This window comes from Cottoperca gobio, chromosome 22 (genome assembly GCF_900634415.1).
Source record: "Cottoperca gobio chromosome 22, fCotGob3.1, whole genome shotgun sequence".
In the NCBI taxonomy this organism is placed as follows: domain Eukaryota; kingdom Metazoa; phylum Chordata; class Actinopteri; order Perciformes; family Bovichtidae; genus Cottoperca; species Cottoperca gobio.
The window spans coordinates 2,443,866-2,463,865 of NC_041376.1; the positions used below are offsets into that span (position 1 = coordinate 2,443,866).

General features: G+C 43.2%; 1 protein-coding gene across 1 annotated transcript in view; it reads right to left on the reverse strand.

Moving 5' to 3' along the window:
* The window catches only part of slc8a3 (solute carrier family 8 member 3), a 20,378-nt gene extending 1,821 nt beyond the window's left edge, over positions 1-18,557 (reverse strand). The window contains exons 1-2 of the mRNA XM_029461162.1: positions 17,823-18,557; positions 9,179-11,048 (exon numbers count right to left, since the gene is read on the reverse strand). Coding sequence (XP_029317022.1) covers positions 9,179-10,961 — 1,783 coding nt within the window. The 5' untranslated portion in view covers positions 10,962-11,048; positions 17,823-18,557. The remainder of the gene's footprint in view (positions 1-9,178; positions 11,049-17,822) is intronic.
* Positions 18,558-20,000: the final 1,443 nt, after the last annotated feature.

Consider the following 20,000-nt stretch of genomic DNA (forward strand, 5'->3'; position numbering starts at 1 on the left):
TGTGTGTGTGTTTGGTGTGGTGTGTGTGTGTGAGTGTGTGTGAGTGTGTGTGTGTGTGTGTGTGTGTGTGTGTGTGTGTGTGTGTGTGTGTGTGTGTGAGTGTGTGTGTGTGGTACAGAAAACTATTTCATGCCATTTTACAGCCAGTAGCTGCTCCTGAGGACGCCTCCCTCCTGCACAGAGCGGCTCTCTGGATAACAATGATGGCCGCCCGCTTTGGTCCAGACTGAAATATCTCAACAACTGTTCCACAGATTGCTTTGAAATTTAGTGCAGATACACACGGTGCCTGGACGATGCATCTCCAGGACTTTGATGATGCAGTGACTTCTCATCTAGCGCCACCTGCAGGCCAAACTTTCCACCAAATGTACAGGTGAACATTATACCTGCTAAACATCAACATGTTAGTATTGTGAGAATGTTAGCATGCTATGGTGAACATAACAAAGACCAAAAGAGAAACAAAGAATACTAGATGACACAGCAGAGGAAACATTCTCTAACATCATGAGATCATGTGAGCCATGCTCAGACTGCTCCTTAAATCTCATGGTTGAAAATCTAAACAACACCTTGTCATCTACCCTGGATATTGCTGCTCCATTAAAGGTCAAAAATAAATCCACTGACAGAATCTCCCCAGGGTTAAACAACAGCAATGTTACTCAGACTAAGAGGACTTGTAGAGCAGCTGAACGAAGATGGAGGAAAACTACGCTCACAGTTAACTATGATATCTACAAAGAATCCATGGCTGCCTATGGTAAAGCAATGCAGCTGCAAGAAAGGATTACTTTTCTAAGATTATCACAGAGAATGTTGGAAATTCTAGAATACTATTCTCGACTATTAACCAACTGCTGAACACTGCCCCCACCCCTCCGCAGTCCTCTGCATCAAAGTGTGAAGAACTCGCATTATTCCTCAATAATAAAATAACTTCAATCAGAGCCAGCATCACTTATGATGCAGACACAGAGAACATATGCAAACATTGTGATGTAACCATGGGAACATTCACCTGCATCACATTAACTGAGCTTCATAAAACTGTGATGGAATGTAACTCCTCCACCTCTTGTGTTGACCCGATACCTACAGCATTCTTTAAGTGGATATTCGACAGTATTTCAAGTCACGTCCTAAATATTATAAACACGTCTCTTCTAACGGGCATCTTCCCAGACGTCTTCAAAACAGCCGCTAAAGAAACCTAACCTAGACAGTAATACACTGACCAACTACAGGCCAATATCTAACCTTCCATTCATCAGCAAAATACTAGAAAAGATATTCTCGGTCCAAATAAACTCCTTTCTTAAAGAAAACAACATCCTGGAGGAATTTCAATCAGGCTTCAGAGCATGCCACAGTACTGAAACTGCTCTGACTAAAATAATTAGTGACCTCAGACTAAACTCTGACACAAACAAGGTCTCAATTCTTATCCTGCTAGACCTGAGCGCAGCATTGGACACGATCGACCATGACATCCTAATTAATCGTCTAGAAAAACTGGTTGGTCTTTCTGACTGTGTATTAAACTGGTTCAGAACATATATCAAAGGGAGAAAGTATTTTGTCAGGCTTGGAGATCATGTGTCAGAGAAGCATGATGCCCACTTTGGAGTTCCACAAGAGAGCTGCCTCGGTCCATTACTGTTCTCCCTATACATGCTACCACTGGGGGACATCATTAGAGAACACAATGTGTGCTTCCATAGCTACGCGGATGACACGCAACTGTACATCTCTGCTGAACCAAATGATGCTACAGCTATTAACTCCATCACCACCTGTCTGTCAGCAGTAAATAAATGAGCAATAATTTCTTAAAATTAAATGAGAACAAAACTGAAATCCTACTAGTCCTGTAACAAAAAGAGAGATGAAGCTGAATAACATGGAGAAACTTACTCCTTTGATTAAACCTGAAGTCACAAGTCTTGGTGTTATCATAGACTCAGATCTAAGTTTTAAATCCCACATAAACAAGGTGACAAAAACATAATTCTTCCACCTTAGAAATATAGCTCAAATCAGACAATTTATAAATCAAAAGGATGTTGAAAAACTGATCCATGCTTTTATCTCAAGCCGACTCGATTACTGTAATGCACTCTTTACCGGCCTTCCAAAAACAACAACGGAGAGACTTCAGCTCATCCAAAACGCTGCAGCGAGGCTGCTGACTAGAACCAAGAGGAGAGACCACATCAGTTCAGTGTTAGCTGCTCTACACTGGCTTCCAGTAACTTTTAGAATTGACTTTAAGGTCCTCCTTCTTGTATACAAAGCCCTAAATGGAGCCGCAACAAGTTACACTGCCAACTCTCTAATAAACTATGTGCCCCCAAGAACATTACGATCATCCACTACTGGTTTATTACATGTTCCCAGAAACATCCAAAAGAAAATTGGGGGTGCAGCCTTTTGTAATTGGGCACCAAAGTTATGGAACACTTTACCTGCAGACATTAGGGAGGCAAGCTCGCACAGTATCTTCAAAAGTAAACTGAAGACATATCTCTTTACTTTAGCCTTTTAATAGTGATGTTTTATATCTCTTTACTTTAGCCTTTTAATAGTGATAGTTTTATATCTCTTTACTTTAGCCTTTTAATAGTGATATTTTATATCTCTTTACTTTAGCCTTTTAATAGTGATATTTTATATCTCTTTACTTTAGCCTTTTAATAGTGATGTTTTATATCTCTTTACTTTAGCCTTTTAATAGTGATATTTTATATCTCTTTATCTTAGCCTTTTAATAGTGATATTTTATATCTCTTTACTTTAGCCTTTTAATAGTGATATTTTATATCTCTTTATCTTAGCCTTTTAATAGTGATATTTTCTATCCCTTTACTTTAGCCTTTTAATAGTGATGTTTTATATCTCTTTACTTTAGCCTTTTAATAGTGATATTTTATATCTCTTTACTTTAGCCTTTTAATGGTGATATTTTATATCTCTTTACTTTAGCCTTTTAATAATGATATTTTATATCTCTTTACTTTAGCCTTTTAATAGTGATGTTTTATATCTCTTTACTTTAGCCTTTTAATAGTGATATTTTATATCTCTTTATCTTAGCCTTTTAATAGTGATATTTTATATCTCTTTACTTTAGCCTTTTAATAGTGATATTTTATATCTCTTTATCTTAGCCTTTTAATAGTGATATTTTCTATCTCTTTACTTTAGCCTTTTAATAGTGATATTTTATATCTCTTTACTTTAGCCTTTTAATGGTGATATTTTCTATCTCTTTACTTTAGCCTTTTAATAGTGATATTTTATATCTTTTTATCTGAGCCTTTTAATAGTGATATTTTATATCTCTTTACTTTAGCCTTTTAATAGTGATATTTTATATCTTTTTATCTGAGCCTTTTAATAGTGATATTTTATATCTCTTTACTTTAGCCTTTTAATGGTGATATTTTATATCTCTTTACTTTAGCCTTTTAATAGTGATATTTTATATCTCTTTACTTTAGCCTTTTAATAGTGATATTTTATATCTTTTTACTTTAGCCTTTTAATAGTGATATTTTATATCTCTTTACTTTAGCCTTTTAATGGTGATATTTTATATCTCTTTACTTTAGCCTTTTAATAGTGATATTTTATATCTTTTTACTTTAGCCTTTTAATGGTGATATTTTATATCTCTTTACTTTAGCCTTTTAATAGTGATATTTTATATCTCTTTACTTTAGCCTTTTAATAGTGATATTTTATATATCTTTACTTTAGCCTTTTAATAGTGATATTTTATATATCTTTACTTTAGCCTTTTAATGGTGATATTTTATATCTCTTTACTTTAGCCTTTTAATGGTGATATTTTATATCTCTTTACTTTAGCCTTTTAATAGTGATATTTTATATCACTACTTTAGCCTTTTAATAGTGATATTTTATATATCTTTACTTTAGCCTTTTAATGGTGAATTATTACTGGTTTAACATTGAATGTGTAAAGGTAACTAGGATAAATTTGTATTTTTAAGTGTGTATTTTTGAAAAACTTGAGATCAAACAGACGGTTACCACGGGAACAAGAGGAAGCTTCTCTGATAAATGTGTTTACATGTACTTTACACAATTAGTGGAAAAGGGAAAAATTAAAGAATATATTGAAGAAAAACTGTCTTTAACCGATAGATTTCATAAAGCTTAACAAACAGGGGTTTGTTTATGAAGCGGGCTTTAACCAAGATTTGATTTGATTTGATTACCATTGTTGATCTCATATTTTCAAAATATGACCCTGATAGTTTAAAACCTTTACAAGAATGGTGTGCCAATGTTATTTTATACTATTTTAATTCTATTTCTTACTATCTTAATTCTGCTATTTCTATAACGGTACTTCAGACTCATGTACTCATGTACATGTAATTGTTATGTTTCTGCTGTGAAGCACTTTGGGCTGCAGTTCTTGTATGAAAGGTGCTATACAAATAAAGCTTATTATTATTATTATTATTATTATTATAATTATACCTGCTAAACATTAACATGTTAGTATTGTGAGAATGTTAGCATGCAGATGTTAGCATATAGCTCCATGCAGCGCTATGCTGAAGTACTGCACAGTGGTTATGTAACCTCGATGTTGACAACAAACTTTCACATGTAAACCATTTCATATGTCTGCAAGTCACCAAATGATGCTTTTCTTATCAGCAGAATTGACGCCTCCTCCGCGGCTCACTGAGGGTTAGGGTGAAAGCAGAGAGCTGCAGGGTCTCACCACACACACCTCCAGTGGGTCCGAAGTGATGATCGAGTTGGATCATTTGTTCTTTCGGCCTTTAAGTTGCAACAACTGGATTCAGATGTGTTTTGATCTCTTGTTTGCCAAAATCTACGACCTGATCGGATCGCATGTGTTTACAGGCCCCAAGATCACACGCAAGCCGACGTAAACTGTATGAAGCAAATACAGAAATACTACAAACAAACTTCCCCACATCACCAAAGAAAACAAAGTGTGATTGCACCTTCAGGCGCTGTGAAAACAAAACACATAGCAATTATTGAGAGGAGAGAAAGTACGAGGCTGCATGAATAAAACAAGAGCGTGAATGTGATCAGCTGAGCTTCAGATGAGGCTGCAGGAAGGTGAACCTGGGATGGGATGTCTGCAAATGTGCTGGCAGGAGGAAAAGCTGAGCGGTCAGCAGGACGAGGATCCGCCTGGACATGTGTTCTGTCAATCATGATCCCAGAGGGGGGGCGGCTCCACATTCAAGAGATATTAAAGGTTGTGTGAGGCCGTGTGCGCTGCAGCGGGGGAGCGGGGATCTGATCCTGAGCATGATGCGACCTCCTGCCTGATGCTATTTATAAACCATCAGGCAGGTTTACAAGCGCAGGAGAGTCGTGCTCACACAGGCGTGACCGCAGGGGCAATTACTTCAGCTGATTCTGGTCTGTCCGCTGCACACCACTCATTTGTTTATGAATCCATCAGCGCCTAGTTAAACATCCGCGTCTTCGGGGACGCAGCTTCTCCCCAAGCAGCTGTTATCTTCTCTGGTCAACGGGAGCAGAAGCACGCAACCTCAAGCCGCTTCATGTTCTCAGGAGCGGGCTGGAACTAAAGATTATTTTCTGGGAACTACTTTGATTAGAAATGTCTTTAAATGTGGAGATTTGCTGCTTTTCTCTGTTTTATATCAAATTAAAGAGACAAAACAAACATTTAAAGACAAACTTTGGACTTATCGATAATAAAAGTAAACGTTATCTGCAGCCCTAAATGATTGTAAATGAAATATCTTTGTGTTATAAACTGTCGGTCTGACAGAAGCTGTGAACACATCGGGGGAAGGGGATTTGTTAAAAGAATAATGAACACACTAAGTGATAGAAAGTTACGTCTGCACTGAGGCTTTGAGCACCTTTCAGCTTGTGTTCTACTTCCTCTCCTCCTGCAGAGAACCACCGTCTGGCTCAGAACCGGAGGGATGAGTTCCAGAGCTGCAGATTAGGACTGTAATAAACTTCTACTCAGCTTGATAACAATGGACCCAAAGTGTGTCGAAAGAGATTGAGAGATCAACGCGTCGTAAAGCAGGAAGAGAAGAAGCATCAGAGTCTAATTGTCCTGAAGGACGTCAGAAGACGCGCCGGCTCGTTAACGTCACAATCGACACGGGATCAGCAGCTTTGTGCCGACGAGGAAATCCTTCTCTTATTTCCACATTTATGCAAAATGGAAAATAAACACAACATTATGAACTTCAGCCGGAACGTGAAGGCAAATAAATTCTGTTGTTTGATGTCGCGAGCGTGAAAACGACTCGAGGAGAGCGCTGCAGGCCACGAGCCTTCGCTGTAATTACGCCTTTTAGAGAATATTCTACACATTCTTCCCGTTTGTTTTTCATATGAAATGTTCTCATGAATCTTGCAGTATGCTTCTGGATGAAGCTGTCACTTCCACTGCTCCTCTTTGTCTCTGTTATGGATGCACACAGAATCTAATTCATCACTATCGCAGTGTAATTATGGACATTTGTTGGGAGTTGTGTAACATCAGTCTGAAGGGGAAGGAAAGGTTTTCATATTAATACTCCTGCGTGTTCATGCATATGAACAATTCTCATTGTTTTAACTGCTTAACTGAATAATGTCCTGCATGTTTTGTGGAATCATAAAACATTCATCATTACTCTGCAGCGAGAACATTAATCACGGCTGTGAGTTTAGTTTAATATCCACAATACGTCTCGTGTCCCTGTCAGGTGCACACACACGTCAGCCGGACATTTATTCCACAGACGGTGATTTTGACACTTTATATTTAGTTATCACGTTATTACATTATTATTTCTTCGTACACACGCGGACTCTTCTTTGCAATGTCACGGAAAATGTCAGAGTTTACATTTCCAACCGATCTAAAGGCAACAAGACGACTTCAGTCACACACCATGACCTTTGACCCCGACCTTCACCCTAACAATTCACCCACATGCAGCGCTTTGATTAAATAATGAATCTTCACGTCCTAAATGCATAACAGAGTTATGTTTGCTATGTCTGCTGGTTTAAAGGAAGTTCAACATGTTGTTTCCATTAAGTATGAAGCTACTGGTTAGCTTAGCATAACGACTGGAAACAGGGGGAAACAGCTAGCCTAGCTTTGTCCAAAGGCAATAAAACCTTCCTCCCAGCACCTCTGAAGCTCACGACTCAACATGTCGTCTCTGCATTGTTGGAACTGTTCTTCTCCTCTAAAGGTGTCAACACACCAACCACACATCAGAGAGCGGGCGGAGGAGAAGGCCCACTGATGCGTCGCCTGTGTTTGGGCTAAACGTACTTGTACTTGAACGCACCGCAGGGTTAACCAGCACACACACAGTTAACACGTTCTGCTCTGTGTGTGTGTGTGTGTGTGTGTGTGTGTGTGTGTGTGTGTGTGGAGGAAACACTCCCCACTGCTCATTCAACATCTCTTTGCCTTCTGATTTTTCTTCCTGATTGCTGGTGTTAACAATTCAGTCAATTAATGGAAAGTATAATGAGAGAGCTCTTTAGCTCCGGCCCTCACTTTCCTTTTCAATGTTCTGAGGCAATTATTAAAAGACTATTGGGCCATAAAGTCTCTTTCTTCTCCAAGATCGTTTTAACTGGAGTCCTTCCTGCTGTATTGAGATGCTGTGAAGTGATAATTATTTGACCATAAAGTCTGATTGTTCTCTCAGATCGCTACGAGCATTCATCAGCTCACAGCACGTGGAGTTGTGCACTCTCACCGCGGCGGAGCTGCACAGGAGGAACTCGCAGTGTGATGCGTAACACAATGAGCAGATCGATAGAGCAGCATCTCCGCAGTCTTAGAATAATAGTCTCTCAACATCTCCCCCCTCTGCTCCCCCGGCAGCCTTCAGGCCTGGCCCATAAAGCATCTCTCACATAAATCAAGCAGAACCCCCGAGAGCTCAGCAGGCCCCGAGAGCACGCTGATCACCCCGACACTCATCCCCCGCCGCCACTCTCCTGGGCTGCCTCAGCCCTCAGGATCCCACAGCCTGGAGCTCCGAGCTGCCAGAGAGCCACAGCACGCTGAGAGGGTCCTGATTGGTGGGGGAGGGGCTGTCACAGAGGCATGTCACTTTGATTCAGTGCCTGCAGACCAATGTGTGAGACGCAAGCGGACGCAAACTGTGAAATAAACAAATCAATAGTTCTCAGGCGCAATTCTGTGCACATGCCAGTTCCCCGAGCGCCGGATTACATGCGCAGGACACAAGGCTGTGATTTCACTCCAGTATGGTGCAGTTATTGTGCCACTGCCCACTCTGTTGTAAACCTATAGAGCACATTTGTACACAGATGGTGCAGCTGACAGAACATATGCAACGTACATAAAACATCCCTGCTGCTCATAGATTACTACTGAACTGCATTTACTCTGATTCAAGGCTTCTTAGATACATGCAGTCTGTTGCTAGAGAGTGTCTGCAGCCAACCACCGGTCACAACCATTCTGCATCAAACAGTCGTCGACCACAACCTGAAAATGAGCGAGAAACGGGAGGAAAACACACGAAGAGGAAGATTCGGGATGATGTTCAAACGTAACACACATCACAAGAAGAAGGATCTCTCTATGTACGGATTATTACACGAGCCTGTTATTGTTCTTTCTTTCAACTGAAGCTGATGTGACACAGAAACAATAAAGATAAATAAAGTTGGACAAAACCAAAGCAGCAGGGATTAGAGAGGCAGGGAGGTGTTCCTGAAGGACTTCCTGCTGCCACACTTGTGTGACGAATCCCAAAGTCGAGTCCCCATTGCATGCGACGCTCACAGATTTGCAACCAAAGCGCGCTGATGAGAGCAACATCTCCTGACAGGAAAACAAGCGGTATAGAGTGCACGCTAAGATGAGAGGCTGTCGACCCATGTAAAGGAAAAAGTGTTTAAAATCCACAGTGATGAGCGCAAACAGCACATCAACAGGTAACCAAAGTAAGCTCTAAATACAACTGAGAAGCTTTGAAGCGAGCTATCATATCTCATACACGATTCAGGTTTATTACAGCTTCTGTCAATTATAACTCCTGAGAGCACCTTGGTCGGTAATAGTAAGCCCCCATCATCAACTTCTGCACAACCATGAGAAACAAAGAGCTGCGGTCTTACCAGGTCTCGTCGTTTTTGAACTCAAGCTCTCCGTAGGTGTCTTCGAAGTCCTCCCCTCCTCCTTTGGCGAGTCCCTCCACGGTGCGAAAAGGCACAATGATGGTTCCCCTCGCTCCAGAGGTCCTGATCACTTTCACCTCCATGATACCCATGCTCTCACTGACGTGCACTGAGCTGCTCTCAAAGGTGAAGATGCCCGAATGATCGTCATCCAGAATGGTCACAGTGGCCACAGTGGGGAAGCCCAGCAGGGCCTTGGGGTACGGGAGGCTGTTGGGGGACAGCACCTCGTCCTCCGTCTCCAGGACGCGCAGATTACCCAGCCGCACAAAAAAGTGCTCGTCCTCTTCAAAGATGTCGTCGTCTATGATGCCAATGTTTATTTCCTTGAACATCTCTCCTGGTTTGAACACTACCGTGCCCTCTGAGAACTCGTAGTCGGCCCCGGCGTTAGCCGAGCCATCCTCCGTCTTATAATCCACGTAGATCGTCTGGTTGATGTCGCCACCCTTTCTGGTGACGGTCAGGATGGCGGCGCCACAGTTCTCGAGGCACTGGTAGACGGAAGGATCGAACGCAATCCGAGACATGTACTCTTCTGGCTCCTCCACGTGCACCTCCTGCACGCTGATGCTCTTCTTCGCCTGCTCTGCGACATGCTTCTTCAGGATATTTCCTGCGCCCGTCATCATGCGCGTAGCTTGGATGCGGTAGAAGGCGCGGCTCTTTTGCTGGTGTGAGAGAGCGTAGTAGTTGGCCATCTCCACCAGCTGGTCCATCTCTTTCTCCGGGTGCTTCTGCTTCAGGTCTTTCAAGATGCGGATCATGTCGCGCCGGGACTCGTCTACTTCTTTGCTCTCGATCAAACCGATGAGATTGCTCGCCACTCCTCCGTCCATGAAATGAGAGTTGACCATCTTGCCGTCCATCTCAATCCCCTTGGCGCGCTCCGCCTCCGACTCGATGATGACACCTCGGTGTTTGTCGGTGCGGTACTTCTTGTGCATGAACTTGTAGAAGAGCAGTCGTCTGTCGGCGACCCACGCGAGGAGCACACATATGGGGAAGAAGGCCAGCGTGAGCAGACCCTCCCACACCTGGACCTCGTTGGGAGAAAACACGGCCAGAATCATGTAGAGCCAGATGTAAGCAAAGATGCTCCAGCCTGCAGTGATGAAGAACACTCTGAGGTGTTTGACCTTGCGTACTTCTCCTTGGGGAATTACAGACACGCAGATGCCGACGATGACAAACATATTGAAGGCTGCACTGCCGACAATAGTAGCTGGCCCGAGCTCTCCAGATTTGAACCCGTGTCCACAAACCTCTATTACAGAGAGCATAATCTCCGGGGCGGAGGAGCCCAAGGCCATGAGGGTGAGGTTCGAGACCGTTTCATTCCACACCCGAATCGTGGTGGTGGTAGTTTCCCCATTGGGCCTTTTGATGACAAGTTCCCTCTCCTGGGAGGTGATGACCTCGATGGCCGCCATGAATCGGTCTGCAATGATGGACACTCCGAGAAACATGTAGATCATGGCCACAAAATACACAATGACCCGTGCAATCTTGTCTCCCATGGAGGGATCCTCGGGATACCAGATGGGCAGGATGATCCCCGCTTTACATTTGGAGTTTCCCGCGCAGGTCGCATTGCTGGGGGTCAGCAGAGGGCTAGGAGTGGTGCGGGCCTCTGTGCAGAGGAAGGCTACAGCCACAGAGACCAGCCCCAACCAGAGGCAGGCCGACGACCCCGGCTTCACGGGCCTTGAACCCTCCATGCACCCTCCTTCGTCTCAAGGGTCCTTACCACGCTGACAGGCCCTCTGGGATCCAGCACTGGGCTGTGCTTTATCTCCACCCACCACCTAAGCACAGCACACAGAAACAACAGATTACATGGATGTTATAAACAAACAAAGAGTTTATAGCGCTGCAACGACTTACCAATAAGTCGATGGACAGACGAGTTTCATGCAAAAATGTGAGAAAATTATTTTTTTTCAGCCTCAAATCTGGAGGTTTGCAGCTTTTCTCTGTTTTATATCAGATTAAAGTGACAAAACAAACATTTAAAGACGTCAGGTCGGAGTTTAAAGAACTGGGATGGACATTTTCTTAATCTAGAAAATATTCTGCAGATGAATCGATAATAAATCATCAGTTTCAGCCGCTCTCTCAAATGATAGAAACAGCTTATATAAAAACATCATGTTGCTCTGCATCTGTTTACTAGATGGATAAATGCATCTTTTGCTCAATTAATATTTATTGCACTCTCTTAATGCATTACCTATTAAACATTATAATTCAGTAATGAATGAAATCATGTAATGGAGTGTGTAACATCACATTATGTAAGAACTCACTTCATTATGCAATAAATTATTACATATTGTAGTGGTTATAATAAATATGTTATGGAATAATTAAATGTTTGTCTCTGTGCAGGTTATATTTTTAGGAATGACACAATTAAAGATAATTTACTGAATTATACATTTTAAAGTCAGTATGATTCATGATTGAAAGCATAACATTGTTTTACTGATCACTGAGTGTTTTAACGATTGTTATGAATGAACATGTTGGTTGGTTATTACATAATACATGTGTTATTACAGTTTCATGAAACGTTATGCATTTAGTAGAAACCACTTCAATATTTAATATTTATTTAAAATGCGTTGCGTTCAGGCTGTTTATTACATAATGCAGTGTTATTATACTGCACATAGTTTTAGAGTGTGTAAGGTGTGTGTGTGTGTGTTTCACATGCAGACACACACACCGTGTCGTAAACGAGACAACAAGTCGACTGATCCACTTTCTTTCTGCCTCCTTCTGTACAGAGACCTTCATGTCTCTGTCGACACACTTCTGCGTGCTCAGGTCTGTAAACATGTGAACAATGTCGATAACTTTGTTTTAATACAATCAACAATGAAATATTTTCAGTGTAGATGTGGATACGTGCGCCCTATAAAGTGCACGTGAGCATGATTTGTGTGAGATCTCGGGGGTAACACACGTCTCTGAAGCAAACCGCTCGCTCAGCAGGCGAGAAATGTTGCCAAACTAAGCACTGTCCAAAATGTCGCATTGGCAAAAAACCCAGCAGAGGGGGGGGCAGGAGACCGTCAGGAGGCGTACTGAGACAAAGGGTACAGATGCCCCGTCCAACTTTATTATATACTGAGCTCTAAACGCACACGGGCCACTTCTACAAGAGAGAGCAGCGTTAAAACAACAACGCAGGAATCATCCGAATTCATACGAGCTGAGCATCTTCAGCTCTGACCAGATGGAACTGGACAATTCTTCAGACGCACACAGCTGAAGCCAGAGGCAACGGGAGTCAACCCCCCCAAACTGAGCAGATGTGAGCAGCTTCAACAGACAACAGAGGAGCTTCATTGTGAAGGTTCTCTTCTCAGGGCACCTGGGAGGATGGGCGGGGCCCCTCTACAGCCTCCACCTCTGGGTCCCTCTACAGCCTCCACCTCTGGACCCCTCTACAGCCTCCACGCCTCCACCTCTGGACCCCTCTACAGCCTCCACCTCTGGGCCCCTCTACAGCCTCCACCTCTGGACCCCTCTACAGCCTCCACCTCTGGGCCCCTCTACAGCCTCCACCTCTGGACCCCTCTACAGCCTCCACCTCTGGACCCCTCTACAGCCTCCACCTCTGGACCCCTCTACAGCCTCCACCTCTGGGCCCCTCTACAGCCTCCACCTCTGGACCCCTCTACAGCCTCCACCTCTGGGCCCTCTTACACGGCTTCACCTCTGGACCCCTCTACAGCCTCCACCTCTGGGCCTCTTACACGGCTTCACCTCTGGACCTCTGTTCTAACTGAGAGTGCTTCTGGTGTTCTGCCTCCTGGTTACAGGGTGGATCAGCTCTGAGGCCGCCTGTGTACAGTACAGCACTCATGGCACTTTGGATAAAAGCATCCATTAAATGCCATAAGTTATGCTGCGTGATGCACATTTCTTATTTGATTTAAGTCGTGTGCAGTACACTGGATCAGAAGACTTCACTCCAGAACTCTGGCCAGTTTGGACAGCTGACAAAGTTTTAAAGGAGGAGTGGAAAGTGAAACAGGAGCCGACATACTGTATATTGTGTCAACATGCACCTCATGTCTGCACAAAATAATACACTGGCCAAGTTCCTATCAACAAACTCATTTATTAATATATTCTGGAAGAAACGATTCCTAATATTTTTTATTTATTAATAATAATAATAAATTGTATTTGTAAAGCGCCTTTCAAAGCTAAAAGCATTCTAAAGGCGCTAAACGTTAATGGTTCAAAGATACAAATATGTTTCTTAGAGGTGATAAAACTTTAAAATGCAGGATTAAGTCCCTCAGATGTTGGATGTTAGATGTTAGATGTTAGATGTTGGATGTTAGAAGATGGTGATTGCAGAGCAGCACGCTGATCCGGAGGGTAGAAAAAGGGGATGACAGCAGACGGCAGCAGACAAGGAACTTAAATTGAAGTGAATCAGCAGAGCCGGTCACATGGACGGCAGCCAGCGAGCCCGTCAGTGCGGAGCACAAACAAACAACAACGGGGAAATAATTGAGGGACACAAGTTGTAACTTAATGAGAGAAAAGTTGAATCTGAAAACTGGATTTTGCAGCTTTTTGTCTCCGTCTGAATGTTTAACACAGAAACTCACCGACAAGAGGGAACTTGATATGTGTCATCTCTTAAAGCTCCATCAGCGTGTAAATGAGCTTTGTTTAGAAGGTGACAGCAGGGAGATGTTTCTGAAGGAGGCTAAAGGAAGAGCCGCTAACGTTATAAGTTACAGTTATATATCCAAATATTAAGGTTGTATTGTTTACTTTGTGTTATTGGTGCAGGTCGTGTGGATACAAAGTATTAAACATACGCTCAGCAGGCTACATCATTTATTGAAGTGCAATAACACAATAAACTGCGCAATATAATACGATGGCGTGTAAACTGTATTTATTAAGGAAGCGCGATAAACACACGTGAATTCAAACAGCTGTTTATATTTACACGTCCACACGAACGCACATCCAAAATCCTCTCTTCTTTCAGCTCCGTTTTGGTCTCCACCATCTCCCGAGGGAAATATCTTAGCGGCTAAATGCGACATTATGTTCATCGGCTCGCCAACTGCTGCTGGGACGAGTCTGCGCTTTAGAGCCTTTTAGCTGAAGTCAGCGGAGAAAACTGAAACAATACGCTGAAATAAATGTGATGTATTCTAGAGCAGCTTTAACTGGACTGACAGCAGCGTTCATGTGACACTGATCGTACTACTGAGGTATTTAGCCAGTTTAGCTTATTATTAGTGAAACATGTTCCTGATAACGTTTCTCTCGGTCGCAGCTAGATTATTATACTATTATTACTTTACTGTTTTACGTCACATTCAGGCATTTAGTTAAGGTTAGGAAAAGACATTGACATTTAACAGAAGCAATCTTTCCCTCAACTGAAGCAAACCTCACGTCACCTCAGGCTGTACGTAAGAAGAGGACGAAGTCTCTGTGACGTCCTGCGTTGCTTTCTGAAGTCTCCGTTTTAAAGCCTCTAGTTTGGGATTTTGGCCGTCGCCATCTTGGTTTTTGGAGCCAGAAGTGAGAGGAGAGAGTGGAGCAACGTACTGCAGAAGGCTGAACAATATCTTTAGGCGACCAAAATGTTACAACTTTTAATTGTAAGACGAAAACACGGACTGGACATCACCGTGGTAACGAACTGTCAATCACAGGTAGCCCCGCCCTAAAGAGACGCTGCTTTATCCTCTAAATTTTTCCAGAAGTTACTAAATGAACATCATGTTGAAGAAGACTTGAAACTACAAACTGAGACATAAACTCATCAGGAAAATGTTACTGAGGAAATAAATCAAGAGAAGAAGAAACATTTTCTCAGACTTCTATAGACCAGAGGAGTCGCCCCCTGCTGGAGGTTAGAGAGACTGCAGCTTTAAGACTCTTCTGCGGTACAAAGATGTTGCGTTTCCCAACGCCCCATGATCTGAATAACATCACCATCATACGGAATTCATTTCTAGGAGTCAAGGTCGTCCATTAAGTTAGGAGACTCGTAAGAAACAGATTTTAAAAAGATGGAACATCGTGATTTAAGAGTCACATTCACACCTGGGATTAATCATGAGATCTGGTTACAGTGTCTGGATAAAGACTTCTGGTCCTTTGCATTCACAGCTGGGATTAATATCCTCCTTCTAGCTTCTGCTGCTCCGTCTGCAGCTCAGGCCGACAGGAAGAGCTGCAGTTTGGCGACCTCTTCACTAGAAAATGGTCATTTTTGGGCCGTGAGATCATGTTGACCTGTACAAATGACCTGATTGCTTTTACACCGGACGTCCAGATGTGTTGTGTTCTGATCACAATGCATTCTGGGTGAGTTTGCACTTGGCGTGCCACTGATTTTCCTTCTGCAGACACACAGACTGCATGTTAACGCCAGATCTAAATTCACTGGAAGCTCAGAAAAAGCTGGAACTTACAATTCCCATGATGCAACTCCATAATGTGCATTACATCTGTACAGCTGTTTTCACAGGCCGATCAGTGCCTTTAACTAAATGTTCATATTGCAAATAATGCTGTAACTATATCCAACAGGGACGTTTTGATTGGTTGGTTGATTTCATTTAGAACAACAGAGTGTCAGACGACCATCAGAAGGATCACACCTGCGCTCGGCTGCAGAGTTCAGCTGTGACTTCAGGATTTCACTTTTAAATATTGATTTTCCATCACAACACAAAGTGAAACTGGAGGCGAACGATTCCATTCCTCCGCGTGTACCAACATTAGAGCTGTGACCCCTCAATTAGGAGCTACACAAAACAATTTGCATACTAATCACAGTTTTAAGGATTGTGTTTAGCTTCGTGTCTGTAGAGGAGGAGTTTAATCTGCTCAGCTGACAAGGATTCAAATCAGATCAAAAGACAAAGTTCTTCACAAGAACTTCAGATTCATATTTTTAAAATGAAGACTTTTCTAAATGAAGGGGAAAGTTCAGCTCTGACATCCAATTAAGTCCAACACTGACCTCTGAACTCACTTAAACTAAATCACACAACTTATACCCACACGGTCGGTTTACTGAAGCTAATAGTCTTATACTTAATACCTGAATATATGCAATAACCTGTGATGTGATGACTGTTGAGGCTGTAGTGCAGTAATATCATTAGAATAAAGAAAGTACAAATATTAAAATGACAGTCGAAGTCGCAAAATAAATCTATTGTCACATGTCATCTCCCAGCTGATGAAGCAGACCAATCAAATGCAAGTATTAAAGAGGAAAACTGTGCAAATATTCTTATTATACTGAACATATTTTATAGCAAATTTCAAGTTAAATCACATTTTCCCTGAATGTTATTCCTTTAAAAAGGTTTCAAAGTCCTGAAATGTAAACCTTAAATCAGAAGATAGTAAAACTCCAAACGTTAGCATTAGCATTAGCATTAGCAGTGAGAGGGAAACACTTGAGGCTAATAATAGCTGCATTTGATTTATAGTTATAGAAATCTGAGTAAATATGTAAATATGTGTTGCAAACTTACCAGACGTGTTATGAGGAGGAACATTAATAATCCGTGCCGAAGATTAGAATATAAAGCCATCTGAATATATCCACCCTGGCTTTGGAGAATGTGAATTTCTTTGTGCATTTTTGATGGTTTTCTGAAATGTCATGGATCAAACTATTACCCAATTATTTGATAAAAAATAATAGACTTAGTGGCTCCAACTCCAGATGACTTCCACCTCCAAGAAAGTGGATTTTAATGAGAAAAGCTAAATGTTTGATCTCGTGCCTCTTTAATAAGAGATCAGCACTCTGGATGCAGACAGCATGATGGCTGAGCCTCTGCTCTGCTCACAGATCTCTTTCCCTATTTTGGGAACAGGGTCTTGTTTAAGGAGGCTATTTGAGCTGCGCGTAAACATGGACTCAGCAGACACACAGAGAGCCTCAGCTGTTGCTGATTAATCATCATAAGGCTCTTTTCGCTCCTCACTACACCGATGTCAGTGCGACCTGAGGGGGGAATCCCTGCTGGAGCAGCCGTAGGCCCGCTCGATAACTTATAGGGCAGGTTTCCACGTAGACACGCGGGCCTACGTGGAGAGATGCGCACACAATAACGAGCCTCTCTGATCTCAGGCAACACAGTTTACACAATCAGCTCCACACAGTGGCAGGACGTGCAGCAGAAGACACATATACAAGCACAAGCTGAAGATTCGTGTTAAAAAACTGTGAAATCCAGGTGTTCAGCCAATCAGGACGAGCTGTGACTGGATCCGATACTTGCGCTGACAGGCGCCAATTATTTTAATGGCACACCCATTAGACTGTATCACGAATCCATTGCAGCCCGTTGCAATGGATCATATCTGCACAGTGATGAGGAGCAATGGGGGTGTAGACAGGTCCAAACCTGGGCAGCAGTGACGGACCACAGCACTTATCGACTGTATATTTGCAGCTACACGGATCTTAAAACGCATCTATAATAGAAAGCCTGTTTATCTCTGCTGCTTCTTTCATAGCACTGAGTTTGCATCATGCGTTATTCATTAGAACATACCTGGATTTGTATTCCGGGGAGTTTATGTAGAAATAGCTCCTGTATTATTAATATTATTATGGTGCTGGTCAGATCACCCTCTCCGCAGCCTCAGTGGATCCGCAGGTTGGATGTGTCCCCTCCTGTAGGCAGCTCTCCAGCCTGCTCGGTGCTGGAGATTGGATCAAGCCGTCCAGAGGTGATCGTCCTCTCCTCTCTGCCTTTGGCGCCCTCCTCCACAGATCCTCCCTGTCTGACGGATTGACCGGGTCGCAGAGCTGTCAATGACGAGGGAGGAGGAGGAGGCGGCGGTGGGGGGGGGGGGGGGTGTCGATATTTTAAGATTAGAGATGGATCTTCAGAGCCAGGTCGTCCGCACGGCTCTCCCTCCTCCTGCAAGCCGTGAATCAGCGCTCTCCACACTCCTCCTCCCCCTCTCTCCGCTGCGATAGCGCAGGAAATCTATGATGTCGCTCCGGCAGGCGGGCACTCCCGTGAAGCTCCCGTTCCCCGCTCTTCTCCACAGTAACGCTCCGGTGAAATGAACATGTAACACCGTGTTACATTAGAAACGCGCTCGGCTGTGTGTGCAAGTTATCCCAGGATGTGTCCGCGGGACTTTGCGCACCATCGGAACGACACGGCTCGTCTCCTCGCGCTGAGTCAGGCAGTTTGTGGACACGAGCTTTAAGTATAAACTGTCATCCTCGGATAATAACGATTATTAACATTAGGGTTACTCTCGCGCGGTGCGTCCTACAGTCCTCCGCCCCCCATTTTTAAAAGTCACACACAGGCTCGGTTAGGCGCGCAACTACGTCACCATGAGCTGAGAGAAGAAACCTGCACCACAAACATGAATATCATCCAGGCAGGCCCACCATGACACGCGTCCACAGCAGGGGGGGGGAGGAGAATTAAAATATCAGACACTATTTCACCTCCAACTAAACACAGAGTCACGTGCTGCTCATTCAAGATGAAGTGGCCGCGTGAAGATGATCACTGACACACCATATCTCTATACATGCAGATAAACCAGATTTCACAGCAGCCCACCTCATGCTAATTTAAAATGTGCAGTAACAAAAGTGTGTGCAGCTTAATGAGCATGCTTTTCTATCACGTTTGCATTAAATGTGTAGAGTGTGCACACAAACAGAAACTGCCCCCGTGTGCAAAAACACAAGAATGCAAAAATAGCACAATTATGAGAGCTGCTACAAGAAGTTATGCAGATCAAGGCATCTTTGGACAAAGCGTCAGCTAAACTGTAATGTAGTGTAATCTTCTGCAACACTAATATCAGATCAATCCACTTCAAGGTTCTGTGATATTTTCTTCTAAGTGTTAGAATGTGACACAGCTTCGCTTCCACTGAACCTCCACATGACGAGCAGACAGCTCATCATCAAAGGCTCTTAAAACAACAGTTTGACATGTGTGTGAGACTCGTGTGTCATTAAACTATGAAGCTACAGCCAGCATCTGTTAGCTTAGCTTAGCACAAACAGCACTTTATCAGTTACCAGACCTTTAGATGGGTGTTATCAGTTGTTACCTTCAGAAGGAGCACACTGAAGGTTAAAGGAAGTATTCCTGCGTGTGTTACGCAACGCAACGTCATCACGTGCAAACACGAGACGTCACTACGCCAAGTTCTACGCGACATCTTTTATTAGAAAGTACAGAAGACAGACGGGAAGGAGGTCGTATAACACAGGACTCTGACACTTAATGGTCTGTAAACAGCGAGCGTGGTTCAACACCCTCCACTACTTCTAAATGTGGGACGTTCACCTGCAGATGGAGCCTCGCTTGCTTCCAGTCTTTGTGCTAAGCTAGGCTACGCTAACTGTAAGCAAATCAGTGTAGGCCAATTTCTCAAAAATGTCGAACTAGTCCTTTAAAATAAAATCCTGCCCAGGGTCCCCAAGAGTCCAGGAAGCAGTGTCACCAGATACCCACCAGATACCCACCAGCTCCCGTGTTTCTGTGTCTCCTGCACAACAATGATCCTGATCGATGCCCCAGAGACGGGAGCAAAGCAGGATGTCGACACTGCCACCACCTGCAATTACACCATCAAACAGGGGGGGGGGGGCTTAAAGTCCCAGCAGAAAGCAAACTGTATGTAACATTAATACATGAAATAAGTTTGATTTGAATACAAGTCGAGCTGCAACTGTCCATCAATCG